We start from the raw sequence: 21,600 nt of genomic DNA, 5'->3' as shown, positions 1-21,600 counted from the left end.
AGGTGGGTGCAAAACTGGTTGGAAAATCGTTCCTAGAGAGTAGTTATCAGTGGGTCACAGTCAGGCTGGAAGGACATAACGAGTGGGGTCCCACAGGGATCAGTTCTGGGTCCAGTTCTGGTCAATCACTTCATCAGTGATTTAGATAATGGCACAGAGACCTAGCTGGGAGGGGTCGCGAGTGCTTTGGAGGACAGGATTAAAATTCAAAATGATCTGGACAAACTGGAGAAATGGTCTGAAGTAAACAGGATGAAATTCAATCAGGACAAATGCAAAGGACTCCACTTAGGCAGGAACAATCAGTTGCACACATACAGAATGGGCAATGGCTGCCTAGGAAGGATACTGCGGAAAGGGATCTGGGGGTCATAGTGGATCACAAGCTAAATATAGGTCAACAGTGTAACGCTGTTGCATAAAAAGCAAACCTCAGTCTGGGCTGTATTAGCAGGAGTGTTGTAAGGGCAAGACACGAGCTGTGATTCTTCCGCTCTGCTCTGCGCTGATACGGCCTCAGCTGGATTGTGTCCAGTTCTGGGCGCCACATTACAGGAAGGATGTGGACGAATTGGAGAGAGTCCAGAGAAGAGCAACAGAAATGATGAAAGGTCTAGAGAACATGACAACAGACCATACGAACGCCTGCGCCGGGTCAGACTAAAGGTCCATCTAGCTCAGTGTCCTGTCTTCTGACAGCGTCCAGTGATCCATCCCCTGTCGCCAGAGGTGCTGACATCCCCTCTGCCTGGTGGGTGCTCGAACCCCCCCCACCCCTGGCCCGGCTCCCCCTGCCTCTGCCCCGTCCTTGCCCCCCTTCCCCGAAGTCCCTGCCCCGCGGGCTCTGGGAGAGAGCTTGGGTGTAGGGGGGCTCCAGGCTGAGCCTGGGGCAGGGGCTTGGGGTGCAGGAGCTGGTGTGGGGGATGCCACGCTGACCAGTCCGTTACGAGTCTCTGACTCATGCTGGTTTTCTAATGACACGGAGCCATCCCGTAACAACTGGGTCGTCTGGCTGTGGCTGGTCCAAAATCCTTGAGTCATCGTCTTGTTCTGCATCCACCATCTGTAGGGTTTGCTGGGTTAATTGATCTTTCTGCTCTCAGCTGCAGATGGCCACGGTTTCTGCTGAACTCTCCTCTGTCGGTCTCGAGCACGTAGGATCCGGGCTCCGAATTCTTTTTATTTATGACAGTTGGGGCTGTCCGGCCTTTTTCTTCATCCAGTTTGACATGAACGTGGCCAGTAGCTTCTGTCCCCGCAGGTCTCTGAGTGACACCTGTTGTAAAAGTGTCCACAAGCTCGTGTGGCTGTTTTATCTGATTGGCTGGGCCCTGTGTAGGCAGGGTCGTTTCCAGAGCTGGCACAGTCGTTCTGAGTTGTCTTCCCGTCAGGCGCTGTGCTGGGCTGTATCCAGTAGCTGCTGCTGGTGTTTAGCTGTAGCTCAGGAGAGCAAGGAATGGATCTCCCTGCTGTGGGTTTTCTGGGCTGTCTGCACAGCTGTCAGCCTCTCCATTCGCTTGTGGGTAACGTGGGCTGCCAGGAAAATTATCAAAGTCACATTTTGTCCATGTGACGTTATTGACATAAACTGTAACCATATAGATCATGGGCTCTGTACTGGTATCTCAGTGTGTTTGATTCTAAGAAGCCTCAGTGAAGCATTTGGGCAGCTTCTTGAGAAGGGGCAATTCTCAGGAAGTGCCCAATCAAGAAACACTTACCTGACAATGGACTTTGGGAGACTCCAATCCACATCTGAGCTGTCCTGGGAACTTTCAAACTAACATGTAAACAATGGCGTTGGCCTGTAAAGAACTGAGTCATCATGGACATGTGGCTTGCCCATGTGACTCCAGGCTCCATCTTGCTGCTGTGATTGTCCACAGGGCAGAGACTATAAAAGGCTGCTGCATCTCCTCCATCTTGTCTTCAATCCTGCTTCTGACCTCTGGAGGGACTTTGTTACAAACAGAAGCTCTACACAAGGGACTGAATGACCCATCCCAGATGGGGATGTTCCAGAGACTTGATTTGAAACTGCAGTTTATTCCATCGCTGCTACAAGCCTGAACCAAGAACTTTGCCATTACTGTATGTAATTGATTCCATGTAACCAATTCTAGCTCTCATCTATATTTCTGTCTTTTATGAATAAACCTTTATATTTTAGATTCTAAAGGATTGGCAACAGCGTGATTTGTGGGTAAGATCTGATGTGTATATTGTCCTCGGGGTGGGGCTTGATTCTTTGGGATTGAGAGAATCTTTTTTCTTTTACTGGGGTGTTGGTTTTCATAACCATTCATCCCCAGGACGAGTGGCACTGGTGGTGATACTGGGAGACTGGAGTGTCTAAGGGAATTGCTTGTGTGACTTGTGGTTAGCCAGTGGGGTGAGACCAAAGTCCTCTTTGTCTGGCTGGTTTGGTTTGCCTTAGAGGTGGAAAAACCCCAGCCTAGGGCTGTAACTGCCCTCTGTTAAGCAATTTGTCCTGAATTGGCACTCTCAGTGGGGTCCTGCCAGATGCAGCATTGTCACAGTGGCGTAGTTGTGCAAGGATCCACAGAGCCAGGTCAATGAAGCTTTGGGTCAGAACCTCACGCTGTCCAAATTGGAATGTTGGTATTGAGAGTTTGGTTGGTTGAAGAGCAGTTGCAATGGGTGAGCAAAGAGCGTATGAGGCCTTGGCAAAAAAGCCCTGGCAGATTTGTGTTCAGAAAGGGGATGATCTGTAGCTTTCTTGCTAAAGCTCAAGACCTGAGAGAGCTGTTAATGGCCAGTGATCAGGAGGCAGGAGCACGGCCCTTACCTGATGCTACAGAAACTGCAGAAGCAACTGGAATGCAAAAGGCAGCAAATAAACTGCAACTGGAGCATGAACAGAAACTAGCAGATCTGCGATTGCTGGACAAGCAAAAGACGGCCGAGGTAGAGAGAGAAGCCAAAGAGCGAATGGCTGAATGGGAAAGAAAGAAGGAGGCTGATGAGAGAGAGGAAAGGGCTCGTAGGGGGTAGGGGGCGTCCGGAGCTGCTGGCTGCTGAGAAGAGGGTTCGCCAGATGCGACAAGAAATTGCCAGACTTCAGCTCCAAGTCAAAGAAGCAAGGGAAGAACAGCAGAGACTGTATCCTCTCGAAAGTCCAGTTTGTAACAATGTGGGTATGTTGTGTAACTCTGAGCAGTGGTCTGGGGGTAACCAAATGTGCCCCAACACGGCCACCTTGTATGTCAATGCTGTTACTGTGAGGTCAGTAGAAGGTGGCCCCATAAATTATGCCCGTGCTCTGTGTGGGAGTGGTCATGGAACATTCATAGAGAGTGTAAAGGTCAATGGTCAAAGCTGTTTAGGGCAAGTTATGGCTTCCACCATCACTCTTGTTAAAGCAGATCTGGTCAAAGAGGAAGATTATTTACCAAATCAGAGTGTGAATGTTGTGATCCTCTGTGAGTTTACTGTGCATGTGCCTTTAGCCAGAATCCACCTCGAATGGAACAGGGCTCAGCATGAAGTGAGAGCTGGGGTAGGGAAGTTATTGCCTAAGGAGCTTTTGATTGAGGAAGATGTTAAAGCTTTGTTCAGTCCAGGTAGCCAGTCACAGGAGAGGAATGATCTTAAACCTGGGTCTGTTACGGGCAATGACTTGCCTGGGGAGGGTTTCTCCAATTGTTTGTCTGAGGAGAAGAGCTGTTTGGCTGTGAATGAAGTGTCTGAATGTCTGTCTGATGTCTCAGGAGTGAATCTGGAAGTAAATAAAGCACAGAAAGTTTTCATTAATCAGGACAATGTTTCTCAGGAGCAGATTCAAGTGGATGGTCAGTGGGAAGCCCTCGCTGAGGAAGGAGAGGGGAGATTTGTGATGGGTGATGGATTGGTGGCTGGTACAGCTCATAAAAGGGAACCTGAAGAGGGTGACTGTGATTTGCTGGAAGTGGCTCAGTGGAGTGAAAAGAGAGGCAGCTTCTCCGTGGGGAGTGGCCATGGGCCTGGTAAGGAAGCTGCCCCACTCTCCCAGTATTCGGCTGTAACCAGCTCTGGGTGCTGGGACAAGGGAGAGGGAGGCAGGGAAAGTTTGGAGGAGCCCAGGCAGCCTTGTGAGCTGATGGCTTGGTCTAGTCAGCAGTTTGGGAAGGGAGGGATAGTGGAAGATGAATGTCCCTATCCCTTACCTGTGTCCTGTGTGGAGAAATGTGACAGTGAAGGGAATGTGCCTGTCTCTGTCAGGGGTATTGACTTGCCTATGGAGGGAGCTACCTCGGTCTCCAAGCAGTTGTCTGTGAACAGCCCTGTGTGCTGGGACAAGGGAAATGAGATCCCAAGCTGGGTGTCTGGTGAAGGGGAAGGTTTCAGAGCAGAGCCGTGTTAGTCTGTATCAGCAAAAACAGCGAGGGGTCCTCGTGGCACCTTAGAGACTAACACAGTTATTTGGGCAAGAGCTTTCCTGGGCTAAAACCCACTTCATCAGATGCATGGAGTGGAAAATACAGTAGGAAGATATATAGATATATATCTATATAATACACACACACACACACACACACAGAACATGAAAAGATGGGGATTGCCATACCAACTCTAAGGAAACAAATCAGTTAAATTGAGCTATTATCAGCAGGAGAAGACAACCTTTGTAGTGATAATCAGGATGGCCCATTTCAAACAGTGGACAAAAAGGTGTGAGTAACAGTGGGGGCGAAATTAGCATGGGGAAATAGTTTTTACTTTGTATAATGACTCAGCCACTCCTAGTCTTTATTCAAGCCTAATTTAATGGTGTCCAGTTTGCAAATTAATTCCAATTCAGCAGTTTCTCATTGGAGTCTGTTTTTGAATTTTTTTTTAGGTCTAATTGAGTGACCAGGGAGGTTGAAGTGTTCTCCGACTGGTTTTTGAATGTTACAATTCTTGATGTCTGATTTGTGTCCATTTATTCTTTTGCATAGAGACTGTCCGGGCATTGCTGGCACATGATGACATATATCACATTGGTAGATGTGCAGGTGAACAAGCCCCTGATGGTGTGGCTGATGTGATTAGGTTCTATGATGGTGTCCCTTGAATAGATATGTGGACAGAGTTGGCATTGGGATTTGTTGCAATAATAGGTTCCTGGGTTGGTGTTTTTGTTGTGTGGTGTGTGGTTGCTAGTGAGTATTTGCTTCAGGTTGGGGGGGCTGTCTGTAAGCGAGGACTGGCCTGTCTCTCAAGATCTGTGAGAGTGAGGGATCGTCCTTCAGGGTAGGTTGTAGATCCTTGATGATGCGCTGGAGAGGTTTTAGTTGGGGGCTGAAGGTGACGACTAGTGGCATTCTGTTACTTTCTTTGTTGGGCCTGTCCTGGACAAGGTGACTTCTGGGTATTCTTCTGGCTCTGTCAATCTGTTTCTTCACTTCAGCAGGTGGGTATTGTAGTTTTAAGAACACTTGATAGAGATCTTGTAGGTGTTTGTCTCTGTCTGAAGGATTGGAGCAAATGCAGTTGTTGGTGTCATCAGGCATCTGTATTAGGCCTGAATGAACTAAAGTCACTCCATATCTGACCCAAGTGCCCCCATCTTAAACTCTAATAGATCTAGCAGGCCAGTAACTGAGAATGGAATGTATAGCAGCTAGTTATCAGTGCAACACTGATACCAGGAGGAAATGATGAGGCCTGCTTGCACCTGGCTGGGGGGCGAGGGGGGGCAGAATAACAGTGAGACAAGATGACTGTTCACAGAAGAGTTACTAACGAGCTAAAGTGGTTTTTGCCAAGTATGATTTAACCTGCTTAGTGTAATTGCTACTTGCATGATGTATTTGCTATAGAAAAATAGACGGGAGGGGGAAGAAGGTGGGGTAAGGGGGAGGAGTGTGGGGGTAATGGGGAATGCTTAGCTGAAATCATGTATAAGAAGAGAAAAACGGCTTGTATCGGTGTGCAGGATTTGAGATTGTAATGTCTCCCTTGCACCTTATTTGGGCTCAAATAAACTTTGTCTGCTTCTCCACCTTGGTGTGTTTATTGGAGCGAAGCACACCGGGCAACGAACCCCTGTTGCTGCCTCGGGCCTCTGTGCCGGCAACACAGTTGTATTTTAGAGCTTGGCTGTAGACAATGGATCGTGTGATGTGGTCTGGATGAAAGCTGGAGGCATGTTCGTGTTCTCTGTGTATATATATCTTCCTACTGTATTTTCCACTCCATGCATCTGATGAAGTGGGTTTTAGTCCACAAAAGCTTATGCCCAAATAAATGTGTTAGTCTCTAAGGTGCCACAAGTACTCCTGTGCTTTTTGGTAAAGGAGAATGTGTCTCCAGTTCTTTGTCTGTGGAGCAGATGGAAGGTGCCTTTCAGCCTGTGAGGGTTGAGAATAGTGCAGTTGTCTCAGAGTTGGTTCTGGATTCAGCTAAAGCCCAGGAAGGGAATGGTCCTAAGTTTGGGTCTGCTGGGGAGAATGGCCCTGTGACTAGGTTGCATCCAGTTAGTGTCTTAGCAAAATCCCAGAGACCAGACAATTCTGGTGCTTATATTTTGCCAGTTGCTAATGTGTGGCTGGAAAGGGTGTAGCAACTCTGTTTGATCAGGGTGATACCCTAGCCAGGCCACAAGGAGAGCAGAAAGGTGATTTGATTGTGTTACCTACTGACAGTTTGAAACTTGTAGCAAGAAGGAAAAGATTCCTGAGCTTGTGTGTGGCAAAGGGAAGGAGAAGGCTTCTGACCTTTAATCTAGTGAGTTTGAGTTTGCCTGAAAGGGGATTGTGTAGGAATCTGCCTGATGGGCCAGGGGTGATCCTGGATGTAAGGATGTGATGGAGTAGGGACTGTCTGTGTGGCAGGGCCAGCTCCAGGCCCCAGCATGCCAAGCGCGTGCTTGGGGCAGCATGCCGCGGGGGGCGCTCTGCCGGTCGCCGGGAGGGTGGCAGGCAGCTCTGGTGGACCTCCCGCAGGCGTGCCTGCGGATGCTCCACCGGAGCCGCGGGACCCTCCGCAGGCACGCCTGTGGGAGGTCCACCGGAGCCGCAGGATCGGCGACCGCCAGAGCGCCCCCCGCGGCGAGCCGCCCTGCTTGGGGCACCGCAAATCCTAGAACTGCCCCTGCTGTGGGATGGGAGAGCCGGGGAGGACTTTAGGTGATGGACAATACCTGAGCTAGGCAGGGGGGAGGGGAGGTCAACACCTTTGCCTGGGAAGCTAGACAAAGGCAGGGGGCCGGCTGGAGAGGGTTGGGTCAGTTTCGGTTTGGGGCTGGGGGGTGCAGTGCAGGGAATCCCAAGCTGGGAATTAAGCTCCCTGCACCCCCAGAAGGACCAGTTTGAGGGGTCCTGGCTGTATCTCCAAGCTCTGCTGTAGCCTGCGTTCCTGTTGTCCAATAAACCTTCTGTTTTACTGGCTGGCTGAGAGTCCCTGTGAGTCCCAGGCAGAGGGGTGCAGGGCCGGACTCCCCCACACTCTGTGACAAAGTAAGACCCAGAAAGAGTCTGTTGTTGCTCAGGAAAGTGTTCCTTTATATGCTGAGATAAGATTTTCAGGAATCATCATCATATCTGATGTGTGTGTCTGGGTGGAGGCCTAAGGCTGGACACTTTAAGAGAACTGCGTTGTTTGAATTTCTGAGTAACCAGTGAAACTGTTCTGTGCTGGTTGGTAAATCTAAGAATTGGAATAACCACCAGCTTCTGGGGTTTGTCTGCCCCGTTCTGTTTGCAGTTCACCCTAATCGAGTGACCTCAGCTGGCTCCCACCGGCAGCACCGTCACAGTGACTGTCTTCAGTAAAGTCCAAGAGGTGAACGACCTGCCTGCTGACTTGCTTCCCCATAGCATTCATTAAGGAGGGACCCTGTATATCTCCACTTCCTTTGTGGAGTTTGTTTGCTATTCAAAATCTTGCTGTGATGTTATTGATATAAACTGGGACCATATAGAACATGGGTTGCAACCAAGGTCCTGTAGTGGCACCAAATCTTAGGTAAAGGGGGTCATATAAGGTGTCTAAGACCAGGTTCTGGGTTGCTGGTTATGATTATGCTGTCTGGGTGCCTGTGTATCATTTTGTAGTTGAAGTTATAAGTATTGGCTCTATCCTGTCTGTATTTCAAATCTGTGCTGTGCTTCTGGGTGACACCCCAGACAAGTTGGTGTTAGCTCTGCCTAGCCTGCTTGATGGCCCATTAAGGACCATCAGCTACAACTGACCCATTGAGAGGAGGCAGATACGCCTTGTAACTCAGCAAAGTTTGCAGGGACTTGCCCATGTGACTGCAGACTCCATTTTGCTGGAATTTTCCACAGTAAGGACAGAGAAGTGTTCTTACACCTGGAAGAGCCTATATAAGGCTGATGCCTCATCTCCATCTTGTCTTCAATCCTGCTTCTTACCTCTGGAGGGACTTTGCTACAAGCTGAAGCTCTACACAAGGGACTGATGACCCATCCCAGCTGGGGATGTTCCAGAGACTTGATTTGAACCTGCAGTTTATTCCATCACTGCTACAAGCCTGAACCATTGCCATTACTGTATGTAATTGATTCCATGTAACCAATTCTAGCTCTCATCTCTACCTTTTTCCTTTTATGAATAAACCTTTAGATTTTAGATTCTAAAGGATTGGCAACAGCGTGATTTGTGGGTAAGATCTGATGTGTATATTGACCTGGGTCTGGGGCTTGGTCCTTTGGGATCGAGAGAACCTTTTTCTTTTATTGGGGTGTTGGTTTTCATAACCATTCATCCCCAGGATGGGTGGGACTGGTGGTGATACTGGGAGACTGGAGTGTCTAAGGGAATTGCTTGTGTGACTTGTGGTTAGCCAGTGGGGTGAAATCGAAGTCCTCTTTGTCTGGCTGGTTTGGTTTGCCTTAGAGGTGGAAAAACCCCAGCCTTGGGCTGTGACTGCCCTGTGTTAAGCAATTGGTCCTGAATTGGCAAACTCAGTTGGGTCCTGCCAGAACCGCATCGTCACACTTGCAAAATGCTGCCTCCAGTCTGTCCTTCGGGAAGGTTCTTTGTGTTCCTCGGAAGATCCTTTAAAGCTCTGCTGGGTATGGCTGAGGCTAGTTTTAAGCGCTACCTGGTGGCTGAACAGTGTGTTGAGAAATTGTACAGTCAGTTACGTCCCTGCACCTGGGTTCATTATGAAATATCCGTAAGAGCCCGAGTTCCCGATGGCAGTCACGGCTATTACTGTAGTGCAGGGAAGAGGGTTGATGTGATACTGGTCTCCGGGGAGCTGTCTTGTGCAGCAGTGTCACATACACCTTATGCAGAAGAGGGGTTCCCTGGTTATTCATTTCGGCTGCTGTTGTACAAGTTACACATCTCGTCACATGTCCCTAAACTCCAGCCCCTCGGCATGTCCCAGTCCCTCGCCTGTTGTTCTGGTAGTGTCCCGGATCCACAGACCCAGCTTTGGAACAGTGTCTGGGACAGTGGTCCCCAAACTCTTCAGGGTTGCGTCCCCCCTTACCCCTGTCAGTGTGCCCCCCTCCGCCCTGAGCTGGGAGTGGGGCCTCAGCTCTGGGGGCGGGGGCGGGCACAGACATTGGTAAGGGGGCCGAGGCTGGGCTACAGCTGGGGGCGGGGGTGGGACTGGGAGCGGAACCCCGGCTGGGGGACAAGGTCAGAGCGGGACCAGGGGCAGGGGTGGGTGATGCTCCTTTCCCATCCCCGGTGGGGGTTGGCCCAGGCCCCCGCCAGGCCCCCCCACCAGGCCCTCTGTGCCCCCCTAGGCACACCCCACAGTTTGGGGACTTCTGCTTTGGGAGGGGCCCTTTTGTGGGTCACCTTCCCCAGGGTCTCACTTCCCCCCGGCCTTTGTCCCCGAGCCGGGGGATGGGGCTCAGCCCCCTGCGGAGAGGCAGGACCACGTCTCTCTGGGTCGCTGGTCGCCAGGTGTCCACGTCCCGGCCATGGGATCTGCCCTTGTCTCCTCGAGAGCTGCATGGAGCTGGGACCTAGGCCGCCAGGCGCCATCCACATCTGTGTCTTCACCTGCCCCAGAGCCCCCAGACCTCCCACCCGCGGGGGAACAGTGCCGCACACGGGGGAAACTGAGGCACACATCAGCTTCTTAAAAATATTACCAAACCCATCCCCCCCTTTGTCATGACTAGCTTCTAGGCACTGGCCTGTGAAGGCGCCTCCCTCGCTGGTGCTGAGACATAGAACGAATGGCTCTTGATTTTGGCAAGTTTCCAGTGCAAAATGCTGACTCGGCACCTGGCGGAGTGATGGGTCCCTGGCGTAAGCGGCCAGGGTGTATCACTGTGACAGTGTTTGTGCACCGATGCCCGGCTGCCCGCTGGTCCCAGCGACCACCCGGGGCCCGCCCCACAGGACTCCTCACCCCGACGCAGGTGGGAGGGATAGGAGTGGGTGTGATAGGGCGGGTATTGGGGGGCGCTGGGCAGGTGCCTCATGCGCGTCTCTCCCCACTGCCACAGGCGGGGCACGAGAGGACCCCAGAGGCGGCGTGAGCAGGGAGCTCGCAGACCAGGCTGATGCCAATGGCGGACGGAGGCCGAGCAGGGCCCAGCCCATTGTCCCCGAGCCTCTTGCTAGTGACGAGGCCCTGCAGGTGCCCCACGTCCCTAAGTCACCCAGGTAATCCCTTGGGCGGGGCAGAGAAATCCCAGCCAGCCAGACTCCCCCGGCGCAAGGCCGGCCATGGTGGGGGGCGCATGCCAGCCCTGATCAGGCTCTGGCAGGGGCAGTGTCCAGGGTTTCCAGGCGTCTGGTTATTGACTGGAATGCCCAGTTGAAAAGTGACCTTGGCGGGTCCAGTCAGCACTGCTGACCGGGCCATGAAAAGTCCGGTTGGCTGCAGCAGCCGGCTCCATGGCGCAGGGGCGGCCACAGGGACTCTGCACGCTGCCCCTGCCCTGAGCACCGGCTCTGCAGCTCCCGTTGGCTGGGAACTTTGGCCAATGGGAGCTGTGAGGACAGTGCCTGCAGCGAGGGAAACGTGCAGAGCCCCCTGGCTGCCCCTGCGCCTAGGAGCTGGAGGGACATGCTGCTGCTTCCAGGTGCTGGCTGAGGTCAGTGCCGCCCGGCTGAAGCCCACAACCCCTCCCCAGCCTGAAGCCCCCGCCCACGCTCTGCGCCCCACAGCCCCACCTCCCGCCCGCGCCCGCCCCCTCCCCCCCCGCCTGGTGTGAGTGAGTGAGTGACCGGGGGGGGGGGGGAATGGCATGAGCGGGGGGGTGGGGCTGCAGAGAAGGGGTGGGGCCAGGGTTTTCTGCAGTCGGTAAGTTGGCCCCCCCAGCAGTGTCCCCAGCACAGGGGTGGGCGCGGTGCAGCTGGGGGGTATTTGTACTAGGCCAGGCTGAGCCCTGGGGTCCTGCCCCAGCCCCTGCAGCGTTGCTAGGGGAACAGCCGCTGTCCTGGCGCTGTGGCCAGGAGGATGCAGCATTGTGCTGGGACCTGTCGTTCTCAGGGGTGGGGGGGTCCCGCTGGGTGTACAGGGTCGTGGTTGGGCCCGGGACACCCCTGCTCTAACCAGCCCCCACCACGGCAGGCCGCTTCCTGCACCTGGGCTGAGTGGGGTCTTGGGGCACAGCCTGGTGGCTCCCGGACTCGGGGGCCAACGGAAGGGACCGACCCACCTCTGGTCCCAGCCCCGCCCGTCTCCATCCCTCCCTCCCTCCCTCCCAGGGACCGCAGCCTGATTGCAGGGGCGGTGGAGCGGAATGACTTCCTGCGGCTCCTGGGCGAGGGCCAGGCAGACGCCCTGGTGCAGAGCTTCATGCCTGCCTGGCACGGCCCGGGGCACACGGTGCTGGCCGAGGGCGCCGACGGCGACGCCATGTACATCGTCGCTGGTGAGCACTGGCCCCGCCCCGCGCATGCGTGAGCGTGTGAGCCAGCCCTGCCCAGCCCCGCTCCCCATGCGCCGGCCCAGCCCCGTGCATGTGTGTGTGTGTGTGTGTGTGTGTGTGTGTGTGTGGTGTGTGTGTGTGTGTGCGCCCGCCCGGCCCAGCCCCGCTCCACGTGCGCCGGCCCAGCCCCGTGCATGTGTGAGCCAGCCCTGCCCACCCCCGCTCCACGTGCGCCGGCCCAGCCCCGTGCATGTGTGTGAGCCAGCCCTGCCCAGCCCCGCTCCACGTGCGCCGGCCCAGCCCCGTGCATGTATGAGCCAGCCCTGCCCAGCCCTGCCCCATGTGTGCCGGCCCCGCCCCGTGTGTGTGTGTGTGTGTGTGAGCCAGCCCTGCCCAGTCCCGCTCCCCGTGCGCCGGCCCAGCCCCGTGTGTGTGTGAGCCAGCCCTGCCCAGCCCCGCCCCGTGTGTGTGTGTGTGTGTGTGTGTGTGTGTGAGCCAGCCCTACCCAGCCCTGCCCCATGTGTGCCGGCCCCGCCCCATTTGTGTGTGAGCGTGTGAGCCAGCCCTGCCCAGCCCTGCCCCATGTGTGCCGGCCCCGCCCCGTGCGTGTGTGTGTGTGTGTGTGTGTGTGTGAGCCAGCCCTGCCCAGTCCCGCTCCCCGTGCACAGGCCCAGCCCCGTGCATGTGTGAGCCTCCACCAGCCCTGCCCAGCCCCGCCCCATGTGTGCCGCCCCCGCCCCGTGTGTGTGTGTGTGTGTGTGTGTGAGCCAGCCCTGCCCAGCCCCGCCCCACGTGCGCCAGCCCCGCCCCGTGTGCAGGGGCGGCTCTAGGAATCCCGCCGCCCCAAGCAGGGCGGCGCGCCGCAGGGGGCGCTCTGGCGATCGCCGGTCCCACGGGACCAGCGGACCCTCTGCAGGCATGACTGCGGAAGGGCCGCCGGAGCCGCCTGCCGCCCTGCCGGCAAAATGCCGCCCCAAGCGCGTGCTTGGCGTGCTGGGGTCTGGAGCCGGCCCTGCCCGTGTGTGTGAGCATCCACCAGCCCTGCCCAGCCCCGCCCCGTGTGTGTGTGACAGTGTGAGCCAGTCCAGGCCCCCCTGTGTATGCGTGTGAAAGAGTGTGAGTGCCCGGCCCCCCGGTGCGGGAACATGTGCACTCCGTTCCCAAGCCCACTGCCCTGCGCGCCTGTCTGCACCCCGCCCCCGACAGTCCTGCCTGGGGTGTGTTCCGCCCGTTGAGGGGGTGGGGTGGGGGGGGGGGTGGGGCCGGGCCAGGGGCGGGGGTGGGGGCAGGGGGTGCAGGTGGGGGTGGGGCCAGGCCAGGGGCGGGGGTGGGGGCCGGGGGCCGAGAGGGGGGGCCCGCAGGCCCTGGTCTGGGGGGGGGGCAGGGGGCGGAGCTGGGCGGGGGGTGGGGGCCGGGGCGGGTCTGTCGGTCCCATTTCAGGGGCTTTCCTTTGCAGAGGGGGAGCTGAGTGTGACCCAGCGCGGCTGCCCCCTCCGCACGCTGCTGCCGGGGGATGTGTTTGGGGAGCTGGCGATCCTCTACCACTGCAAACGCACGGCCACCGTCACAGGTGAGGGCTCCCCGCCCTGCCCCCGCCCTGCCCCGGCCCCACCCAGCTCCACTCGCTGCCCCTGGCCCCAGCCACATCCCAGCTCCCACCCCGCCCCAGCCCTGCTGCTGCCCTGACTTCAGACCCCATCCCCCCAGCTCTCCCCCTGCCCCCGCCCCAGACCCTGACCTGGCCCCACCCCCACCCCAGCTCCGCCCCCTGCCCCTGGCCCCGCCCCAGACCTGGCCCCACCCCCACCCCAGCTCTGCCCCCTGACCCCGCCCCAGCTCCGCCCCTGCCCCTGGCCCCGCCCCAGACCCTGACCTAGCCCCAGCTCCGCCTCCTGCCCCCACCCCAGCCCCTGCCCTCACCCCCACCCCAGCTCCCATCCCCTGCCCCCGCCCCGGCCCCAGACCCTGCCCCTGGTCCCACCACACCCCCTGCCCCAACTCCAGACCCTGCTGTGCCCTGGACCCTGGGCACTGCCCCAGCCCCAGAGGGCTGCAAACAAGCAGAGCCCCTGCTCCCCCCCACTGCCCCCCACCTCTCACCAGCACAGCTCTGGCGCTGCCCCCCTGGACGCGGCTGCCCCCCTAGTGGTGGCAGGACCAGGCAATGCTGGGTCCCGTGTGTGAGCCTGGCTGATGGAGCAGAGCCGGGACCCCTCCCCCCGCCCCCAGACTAACCCTTCCCCCAGCACTCACCCAGGTCCGGCTCTGGGCCATCGACCGGCAGACCTACCGCACCATCGTCACCAGCCAGGCCAAGCGCCGGCGGGCCGAGATCCTGGACTCCCTCCGAGAGTGAGTGGGGGGCAGCCCCTTGGGGGCGGGGGGGGGGGCGCCTGTGGGGGCGGGGCCCCACGAGGTGGGGGAGGGGGGGAGCGCCCTGTGGGGGTGGGGCCCCTCGAGGAGGGGAGGGGGCGGGGGGACCGCCTGTGGGGGCGGGGCCCCTCGAGGGGGGGAGCGCCTGTGGGGGCGGGCCCCTCGAGGAGGGGAGGGGGCGGGGGGAGCGCCCGTGGGGGGCCCAGCCTCTCCCATCCCCATCCCATCCCCATCCTCCTGGAGCCAGGCCCTGAGTCCTGGAGCCTCCCTCCTGCCCACCCTGTTCCCAGTGCTGCGGCTGCTCCCACCCCAGGGTCAGCATCCTCCCCACCTTCCATATCTCCCCACCTCTCCCCCGGGGTCAGTGCCCCACTCTGTCCCTCTCCGTGGGGTCAGCGCCCCATTCCTTACCCCCCCATGACATCCTTTAGCCCCATAAGCTTCAAGGCCAGAAGGGCCCATCCTGATCCTCCCATCTGACCTGCCCACTGCAGCCCCCAAACCCCCCCCCCCGCCTCCGCAGTAGGCCCCGAGCCTCTGTTGTCCTCAATCAAGGTTTCACGTGACAGAGACTCCACCATTCACACTAGTTCAAACCAGCGAGTGACCCAGGCCCCAGGCTGCAGAGGGAGGCAAACCCCCACCCAGGGTCTCTGCCAGCCTGACCCGGGGGAAATTCCTTCCCCGCCCTAAATCCGGGGATCAGTTAGACCCTGGGCATGTGGGTGAGACCCACCAGCCAGCAGCTGGGAAAGAATTCTCTGCAGTGTCCCATCCCGGCCGCTGGGGAGATTTGCTGCTAGCGGTTGCAGATCAGCTCCATGCCATTGTAGGCAGCCCCATCACACCATCCCCTCCATAAACTGATCACGCTCCGGCTGGAAGCCAGTTCAGGGTTTTGTCCCCACTGCTCCCCTTGGGCGGCCTGCTCCAGAATTTCACTCCTCTGGTGGTGAGAAACCTTCATCTAATTTCAAGTCTAAACCTGTTGATGGCCAGTTTCTAGCCACGTGTTCTTGTGTCCACATGGGCGCTTAGCTTCAATAACTCCTCTCCCAGCCTGGTGTTTGTCCCTGGGGTGGATTTAGAGGGAGCGATTCGATCTCCCCTCGGCCTGCGTCTGGTCAGGCTAAACAAGCCGAGCTGGTTGCGTCCCCTCGCGTAAGGCAGGTTTTCCGTTCCTGCCATCAGCCTCGTCGCCCTTCTCGGCACCTCTTCCAGTCTGAATTCCTCTTTCCTACCCACGGCACAGCAGCTGTGCTCGCGTTGTCCAGCCGAGGGCTCACCAGTGCCTCTTCCTGGTGTAGGGGCGATTCTCCAGCCTTCCCCCTTCGGTTCTTTCTGGCTGCAAGTCCTCTTGTCATGGTCTCACTTGCAGTCTCCAGCGTCTGTCCTCCTGGGTCTGAGCAGTGACTCGTCCCCTCTTCCTGTGGGCCTCGCCACTCTGCACTTCTTCCCAGCCCCCGCCTGCGGCGCCCGGCTGAGCAGCCGTGGGGGCCGCCTGCCGAGGAAGGGGCAGTGTATCCTCGGATACGTGCTGGCGAGCCCAGTGCCGGGGGCTTTAACTACGTTCAACAGGGCAGGAGAGAAAATCCCCTCGGTGAGCCCAGAGACCTGTGCTGAGGGGTCAGAATCTGGGGGCCGTTTGGGCCGTCATGGCAGGGACCAAGGAGAGACAAGAGGGCTAGAGAGGGGAACGCTCCGGCACATCTTAGCGGTCTGTGTGCTGACACGGGACGCGTAGGAAACAGTCAGGAAGAGCTAGAATAATCCCAGTTCTGACCCGCCTGACCACACGCAGCCTGGGTGGGCTCGTTCCCATGGCTGCTGCCTGGCCCGGAGCGGTGCAGCCTGCTCAGGACGGACAGGCAGGGCGAAAGGGAGGACGTGTTCGGTGTGGCCTTTTCTATCAAAGCTGCCTACACTTGCGCGGAGCTGAGGCAGAAGTGGGAGGCAGACCTGCTGAAAAACTCTGGATAAAGATTGAAGGGGTAAAACCAAGGGTGTTGTCATGGTAGGAGTCACAGACCCACAGGGTCAGTGCTAAGCCCCCAGCCTGGGAACAGTCCCTGGGAGGGACCTGACCCCCCCCCCCAGGTCCCACTCTTCCCCCGGGGTGAGCCACGCGGCCTCCCCGCCTCCTGAGACGGGGCCCCACCCCGGGAGCTCCGGGCAGCGAGTCTGGGACAGAGCCTGGGGGGACGTGTCCTCTCCTCAGGGATCAGTGCCCCTCGCCCAGCGCCTGCAGGGACACTCACCCAGCGCTGTGAAACCAGGCGGGTTTATTGGTCACCTGGCGCACGGCCCAGGCAGCCCCTCGGGCGGCCCAGAGACCTGACGGTTACAGCCCAGCCCAGCTGTTTGCATTTTCACTGACACCTCCAGTCTGAGCCTTCTGGTTCACATAGTCCAGACCCTGGTCTGGTGCAGGAACCGGGGTGGAGTTTAGTCCTACGGTGACCCAGGCATTCCCCACAAGGACGTCCGAGCTGGTGACCTGGAGAACCCCGACTACCAGCCCCCGCCCGCCCGTGTCTGCCCAGGGCTCTGAGCCATAGGCAAGCGAATGGCTCCACGCCTGGGCCCGTAGCCCCAGTCACAGCCCTTCAGCATTCGATGGGGTGGCACCACACAGGGTGTGACACGGGGCTTCTGCCCCAGAATCTCCCCGCCCCAGGAGTGTCTCCCCCTTGGCCACCTCCCTCCGCTCCCCTGGGGGTCCGATGAGTCCAAGCCCAGGAGAGTCCAACGAGGCACGTCCCTGGGGCCTGGAGTGGGAGCCCGTCTGCCACCCCCTGTGCCCCCGAGGAGCTGGCTGGGTGGCTGCTTCCCTCCATGGGTCAGTCACATCGTCCCTCTCGGAGCCGGAGCTCCAGGCTGGGCCTCTGGGCCCTGGGCCTTCCCCAGCTCACCCCACTGGTTGAAACTATAGTAAAGAACAAAACTGTCAGACACAGAGATGAACATAATTTGTTGGGGAAGAGTCAATATGGTTTTTGTAAAGGGAAATCCTGCCTCACCAATCTACTAGAATTCCTTGAGGGGGTCAGCAAGCATGTGGACCAGGGGGATCCAGTGGATATAACGCACTTAGGTTTTCAGAAAGCCTTTGACAAGGTCCCTCACCAAAGGCTCTTAAGCAGAGTAAGCTGTCAGGGGATAAGAGGGAAGGTTCTCTCATGGATCAGTAACTGGTTAAAAGACAGGAAACAAAGGGTAGGAATAAATGGTCAGTTTTCAGAATGGAGAGAGGTAAATAGTGGTGTCCCCAAGGGTCTGTACTGGGCCCAGTGCTGTTCAACATATTCATAAATGGTCTGGAAAAAGGGGTAAACAGTGAGGTGGCAAAGTGTGCAGATGATACAAAACTACTCAAGATAGTTAAGTCCAAAGCAGACTGCAAAGAGCTACAAAAGGAACTCACAAAACTGGGTGACTGGGCAACAAAATGGCAGATGAAATTCAAGGCTGGTAAATGCAAAGTGATGCACATTGGAAAACATAATAACAACCAGACAGATAAAATGTTGGGGTTTAAATTAGCTGTTACCACTCAAGAAAGACACCTCGGAGTCACTGCGGATAGTTCTCTGGAAACATCCACTCACTCTGCAGTGGCAGTCAAAAAAGCGAACAGAATGTTGGGAATCATTAAGAAAGGGATAGATAATGAGACAGAAAATGTCATATTGCCTCTATATAAATCTGTCCGTCTGTCTGTTTGGTTGGTTGTTTGGAGGACCGTGTGCTGTGGTTGGCAGTTGGAAGCTGTGAGCTTCAAAGGAAGGTCTGAAAGCTAGAAGCCTCTGTTGATTGGCTGAGCCTTAGTCAGTGGGCGGGGCTATCAAGAAGGCCAGGGCTTTATAAAGCCGCGCACAAGCAACCAGGGAGCTTTGCGACCAGGGGCTGCTAACAGGGAGTTTTTCAGTCCCTGGAAAAATCATGGAACAGGTCCTCAAGGAATCAATCCTGAACCACTTAAAGGAGGGGAAAGTGATCAGGAACAGTCAGCATGGATTCACCAAGGGCAAGTCATGCCTGACTAACCTAATTGCCTTCTATGACGAGGTAACCGGCTCTGTGGATGAGGGGAAAGCAGTGGATGTGCTATTTCTGGACTTTAGCAAAGCTTTTGATAGTCTCCCACAGTATTCTTGCCAGCAAGTTAAAGAAGTATGGGCTGGATGAATGGACGGTAAGGTGGATAGAAAACTGGCTAGATGGTCGGGTTCAACAGGTAGTGATCAATGGTTCCATGTCTAGTTGGCAGCCAGTATCAAGTGGAGTGCCCAAGGGTCGGTGCTGGGTCCGGTTTTATTCAATATCTTCATTAACGATCTGGAGGATGGTGTGGACTGCACCCTTTGCAAGTTTGCAGATGACACTAAACTGGGAGGAGTGGTTGATACGCTGGAGGGTAGGGATAGGATACAGAGGGACCTAGACAAATTAGAGGATTGGGCCAAAAGAAATATGATGAGGTTCAACAAGGACAAGTGCAGAGTCCTGCACTTAGGACGGAAGAATCCCATGCACTGCTACAGACTAGGGACCGAATGGCTGGGCAGCAGTTCTGCAGAAAAGGACCTAGGGGTTACGGTGGACGAAAAGCTGAATATGGGCTTGGCTACACTTACAAATTTGCAGCGCTGCAGCAGGGTGTGAAAACACACCCTCTCCGGCGCTGCAAAGCGCCAGTGTGGTCAAAGCCCCAGCCCACACAGGGAGGTGGAGTACGGACAGCGCTGGGAGAGCTCTCTCCCAGCGCTGGCGCTTTGACTACACTTAGCGCTTCAAAGCGCTGCCGCGGCGGCAGCGCTACCGCGGCAGCGCTTTGAAGTGCTAAGTGTAGCCACAGCCTCTGAGTCAACAGTGTGCCCTTGTTGCCAAGAAGGCTAATGGCATTTTGGGTTGTATAAGTAGGGGCATTTCCAGCAGATCGAGGGATGTGATCATTCCCCTCTACTCAGCACTGGTGAGGCCTCATCTGGAGTACTGTGTCCAGTTTTGGGCCCCACACTACAAGAAGGATGTGGACAAATTGGAGAGAGTCCAGCGGAGGTCAACAAAAATGATTAGGGGGCTGGAGCACATGACTTATGAGGAGAGGCTGAGGGAACTGGGATTGTTTAGTCTGCAGAAGAGAAGAATGAGGGGGGATTTGATAGCTGCTTTCAACTACCTGAAAGGGGGTTCCAAAGAGGATGGATCTAGACTGTTCTCAGTGGTAGAAGATGACAGAACAAGGAGTAATGGTCTCAAGTTGCAGAGGGGGAGGTTTAGGTTGGATATTAGGAAAAACGTTTTCACTAGGAGGGTGGTGAAGCACTGGAATGGGTTACCTAGGGAGGTGGTGGAATCTCCTTCCTTAGAGGTTTTTAAGGTCAGGCTTGACAAAGCCCTGGCTGGGATGATTTAGTTGGGTTTGGTCCTGCTTTGAGCAGGGGGTTGGACTAGATACCTCCTGAGGTCCCTTCCAACCCTGAGATTCTATGATTTCATGATTCTAAGGGAGTTGGGAAGGGGAGTGGGAAGGGGGCAAGGTTCACTTGCCGTCCTTTAAAACCTGTAAACTAAACTACATTCAAAACTTCTTGATTTAAACAAAACCCTTTCATTAACTTAGGTAGCTGCAGGAGACAATGCAGGCTGAAGCCCAGCAGCAGAGTGGGGGCTATCCAGTTTATTGCACTGAGTGTTGCACGCATGATTACCTGCCCTGTGGGCGGGTGGCGTATGTGTGCAGTCGGTGCAAGGAGCTCCTGGCCCTCAGAGACCATGTACGGACTTTGGAGGCCAGGGTGGCGGAACTGGAGGAGCTAAGAGAGGCGGAGAGGTATGTGGATGAGGTTTTCCAGGACACTGTAGAATTGTCCCACCTCCGCTCAGACAGCCCCTGTGCTGTTGAGGAGGAAGAACGGCCCAGGGAAGCAGAGCAGTCAATGGGAGCAGAGGGAAACCTTCCCGTAGTTGGGACCCTCCTTCCAGATGGTGCTGGGGTTGCCTCTCGCACTGAGGTTACTTCTCCGGGGGAGGGAACTCCAGTTTCTAGGAAAAGGCAGGTGTTAGTAATGGGAGATTCGATCATTAGAAACGTAGATAGCTGGGTCTGTGATGACCGGGAGAACCGTATGGTGACTTGCCTGCCTGGTGCGAAGGTTGCGGATCTCTTGAGGCATCTAGACAGACTTATGTGTAGTGCTGGGGAGGAGCCGGTGGTCGTGGTACATGTAGGTACCAATGACATAGGGAAGGGTAGGAGAGAGAGATGTCCTGGAAGCCAAATTTAGGCTGATAGGGAAGAGACTGAAATCCAGGACCTCTATGGTGGCATTCTCAGAAATGCTCCCAGTTCCACGCGCAGGGCCAGGTAGGCAGGCAGAGCTTCAGAGTCTCAATGCGTGGATGAGACGACGGTGTAGAGAGGAGGGGTTCACGTTCATTAGGAACTGGGGAAACTTCTGGGATGGGAGGAGCCTATACAGGAGAGATGGGCTCCACCTAAACCAAAGTGGAACCAGACTGCTGGCACTAAACATTAAAAAGGTTGTAGAGTAGTTTTTAAACTAGGAGATGGGGGAAAGCCGGCTGCTGCAGAGGAACATGTGGATCGGACACAGACTTCTCTTAGGGGAGAGTCTGATGATAGAGAATCTCCAGATTATAGTCAGGAGCAGAGGATAATGTAAGGCCCAGATCAGATTATAAACCGTCACATAAAAAAGAATCTGGCACATCAGAAAAGGGCAGACAAATAAACAGGAACAAGTTTTTAAAGTGCTTGTACACAAATGCTAGAAGTCTAAATAATAAGATGGGTGAACTAGAGTGCCTTGTGATAAAGGAGGATATTGATATAATAGGCATCACAGAAACCTGGTGGACTGAGAGCAATCAATGGGACACAATCATTCCGGGGTACAAAATATATCGGAAGGACAGAACAGGCCGTGCGGGGGGAGGAGTGGCACTATATGTGAAAGAAAGTGTAGATTCAAATGAAGTAAAAATCTTAAGCGAATCCACATGTTCCATAGAATCTCTATGGATAGTAATTTCATGCTCTAATAAGAATATAACATTCGGGATCTATTATCGACCACCTGACAAGGGCAGTGATAGTGATGATGAAATGCTAAGGGAAACTAGAGAGGCTATCAAAATTAAGAACTCAAAAATAGTGGGGGATTTCAATTATCCCCATATTGACTGGGAACATTTCACTTCAGGACGAAATGCAGAGATAAAATTTAACGATACTTTCTCAATACTTTAAATGGCTGCTTCTTGGAGCAGCTGGTACGGGAACCCACAAGGGGAGAGGCAACCCTTGATTTAGTGCTGAGTGGAGCGCAGGAGCTGGTCCAAGAGGTAACTATAACAGGGCCACTTGGAAATAGTGACCATAATATAATAACATTTAACATTT

General features: G+C 55.7%; 1 protein-coding gene across 4 annotated transcripts in view; it reads left to right on the top strand.

Moving 5' to 3' along the window:
- LOC123365697 (cGMP-dependent protein kinase 1-like) overlaps positions 1-21,600 on the top strand; it is a 63,575-nt gene that overhangs the window by 11,861 nt on the left and 30,114 nt on the right. For 3 of the 4 annotated variants that reach the window (XM_045008520.1, XM_045008521.1, XR_006577701.1), the window contains exons 3-6: positions 10,425-10,584; positions 11,635-11,801; positions 13,255-13,368; positions 14,045-14,150. In XM_045008520.1, the coding sequence (XP_044864455.1) occupies positions 10,425-10,584; positions 11,635-11,801; positions 13,255-13,368; positions 14,045-14,150 (547 nt within the window). Of the gene's footprint in view, positions 1-2,053; positions 2,092-10,424; positions 10,585-11,634; positions 11,802-13,254; positions 13,369-14,044; positions 14,151-21,600 lie in introns of those variants that run through there. The other variant, XM_045008522.1, reaches the window with a different exon arrangement.

This window comes from Mauremys mutica, chromosome 3, assembly GCF_020497125.1.
Source record: "Mauremys mutica isolate MM-2020 ecotype Southern chromosome 3, ASM2049712v1, whole genome shotgun sequence".
NCBI classification, from domain to species: domain Eukaryota; kingdom Metazoa; phylum Chordata; order Testudines; family Geoemydidae; genus Mauremys; species Mauremys mutica.
The sequence above is the reverse complement of the archived record's forward strand: the minus strand, read 5'-3'. Positions and strand labels throughout refer to the sequence as shown.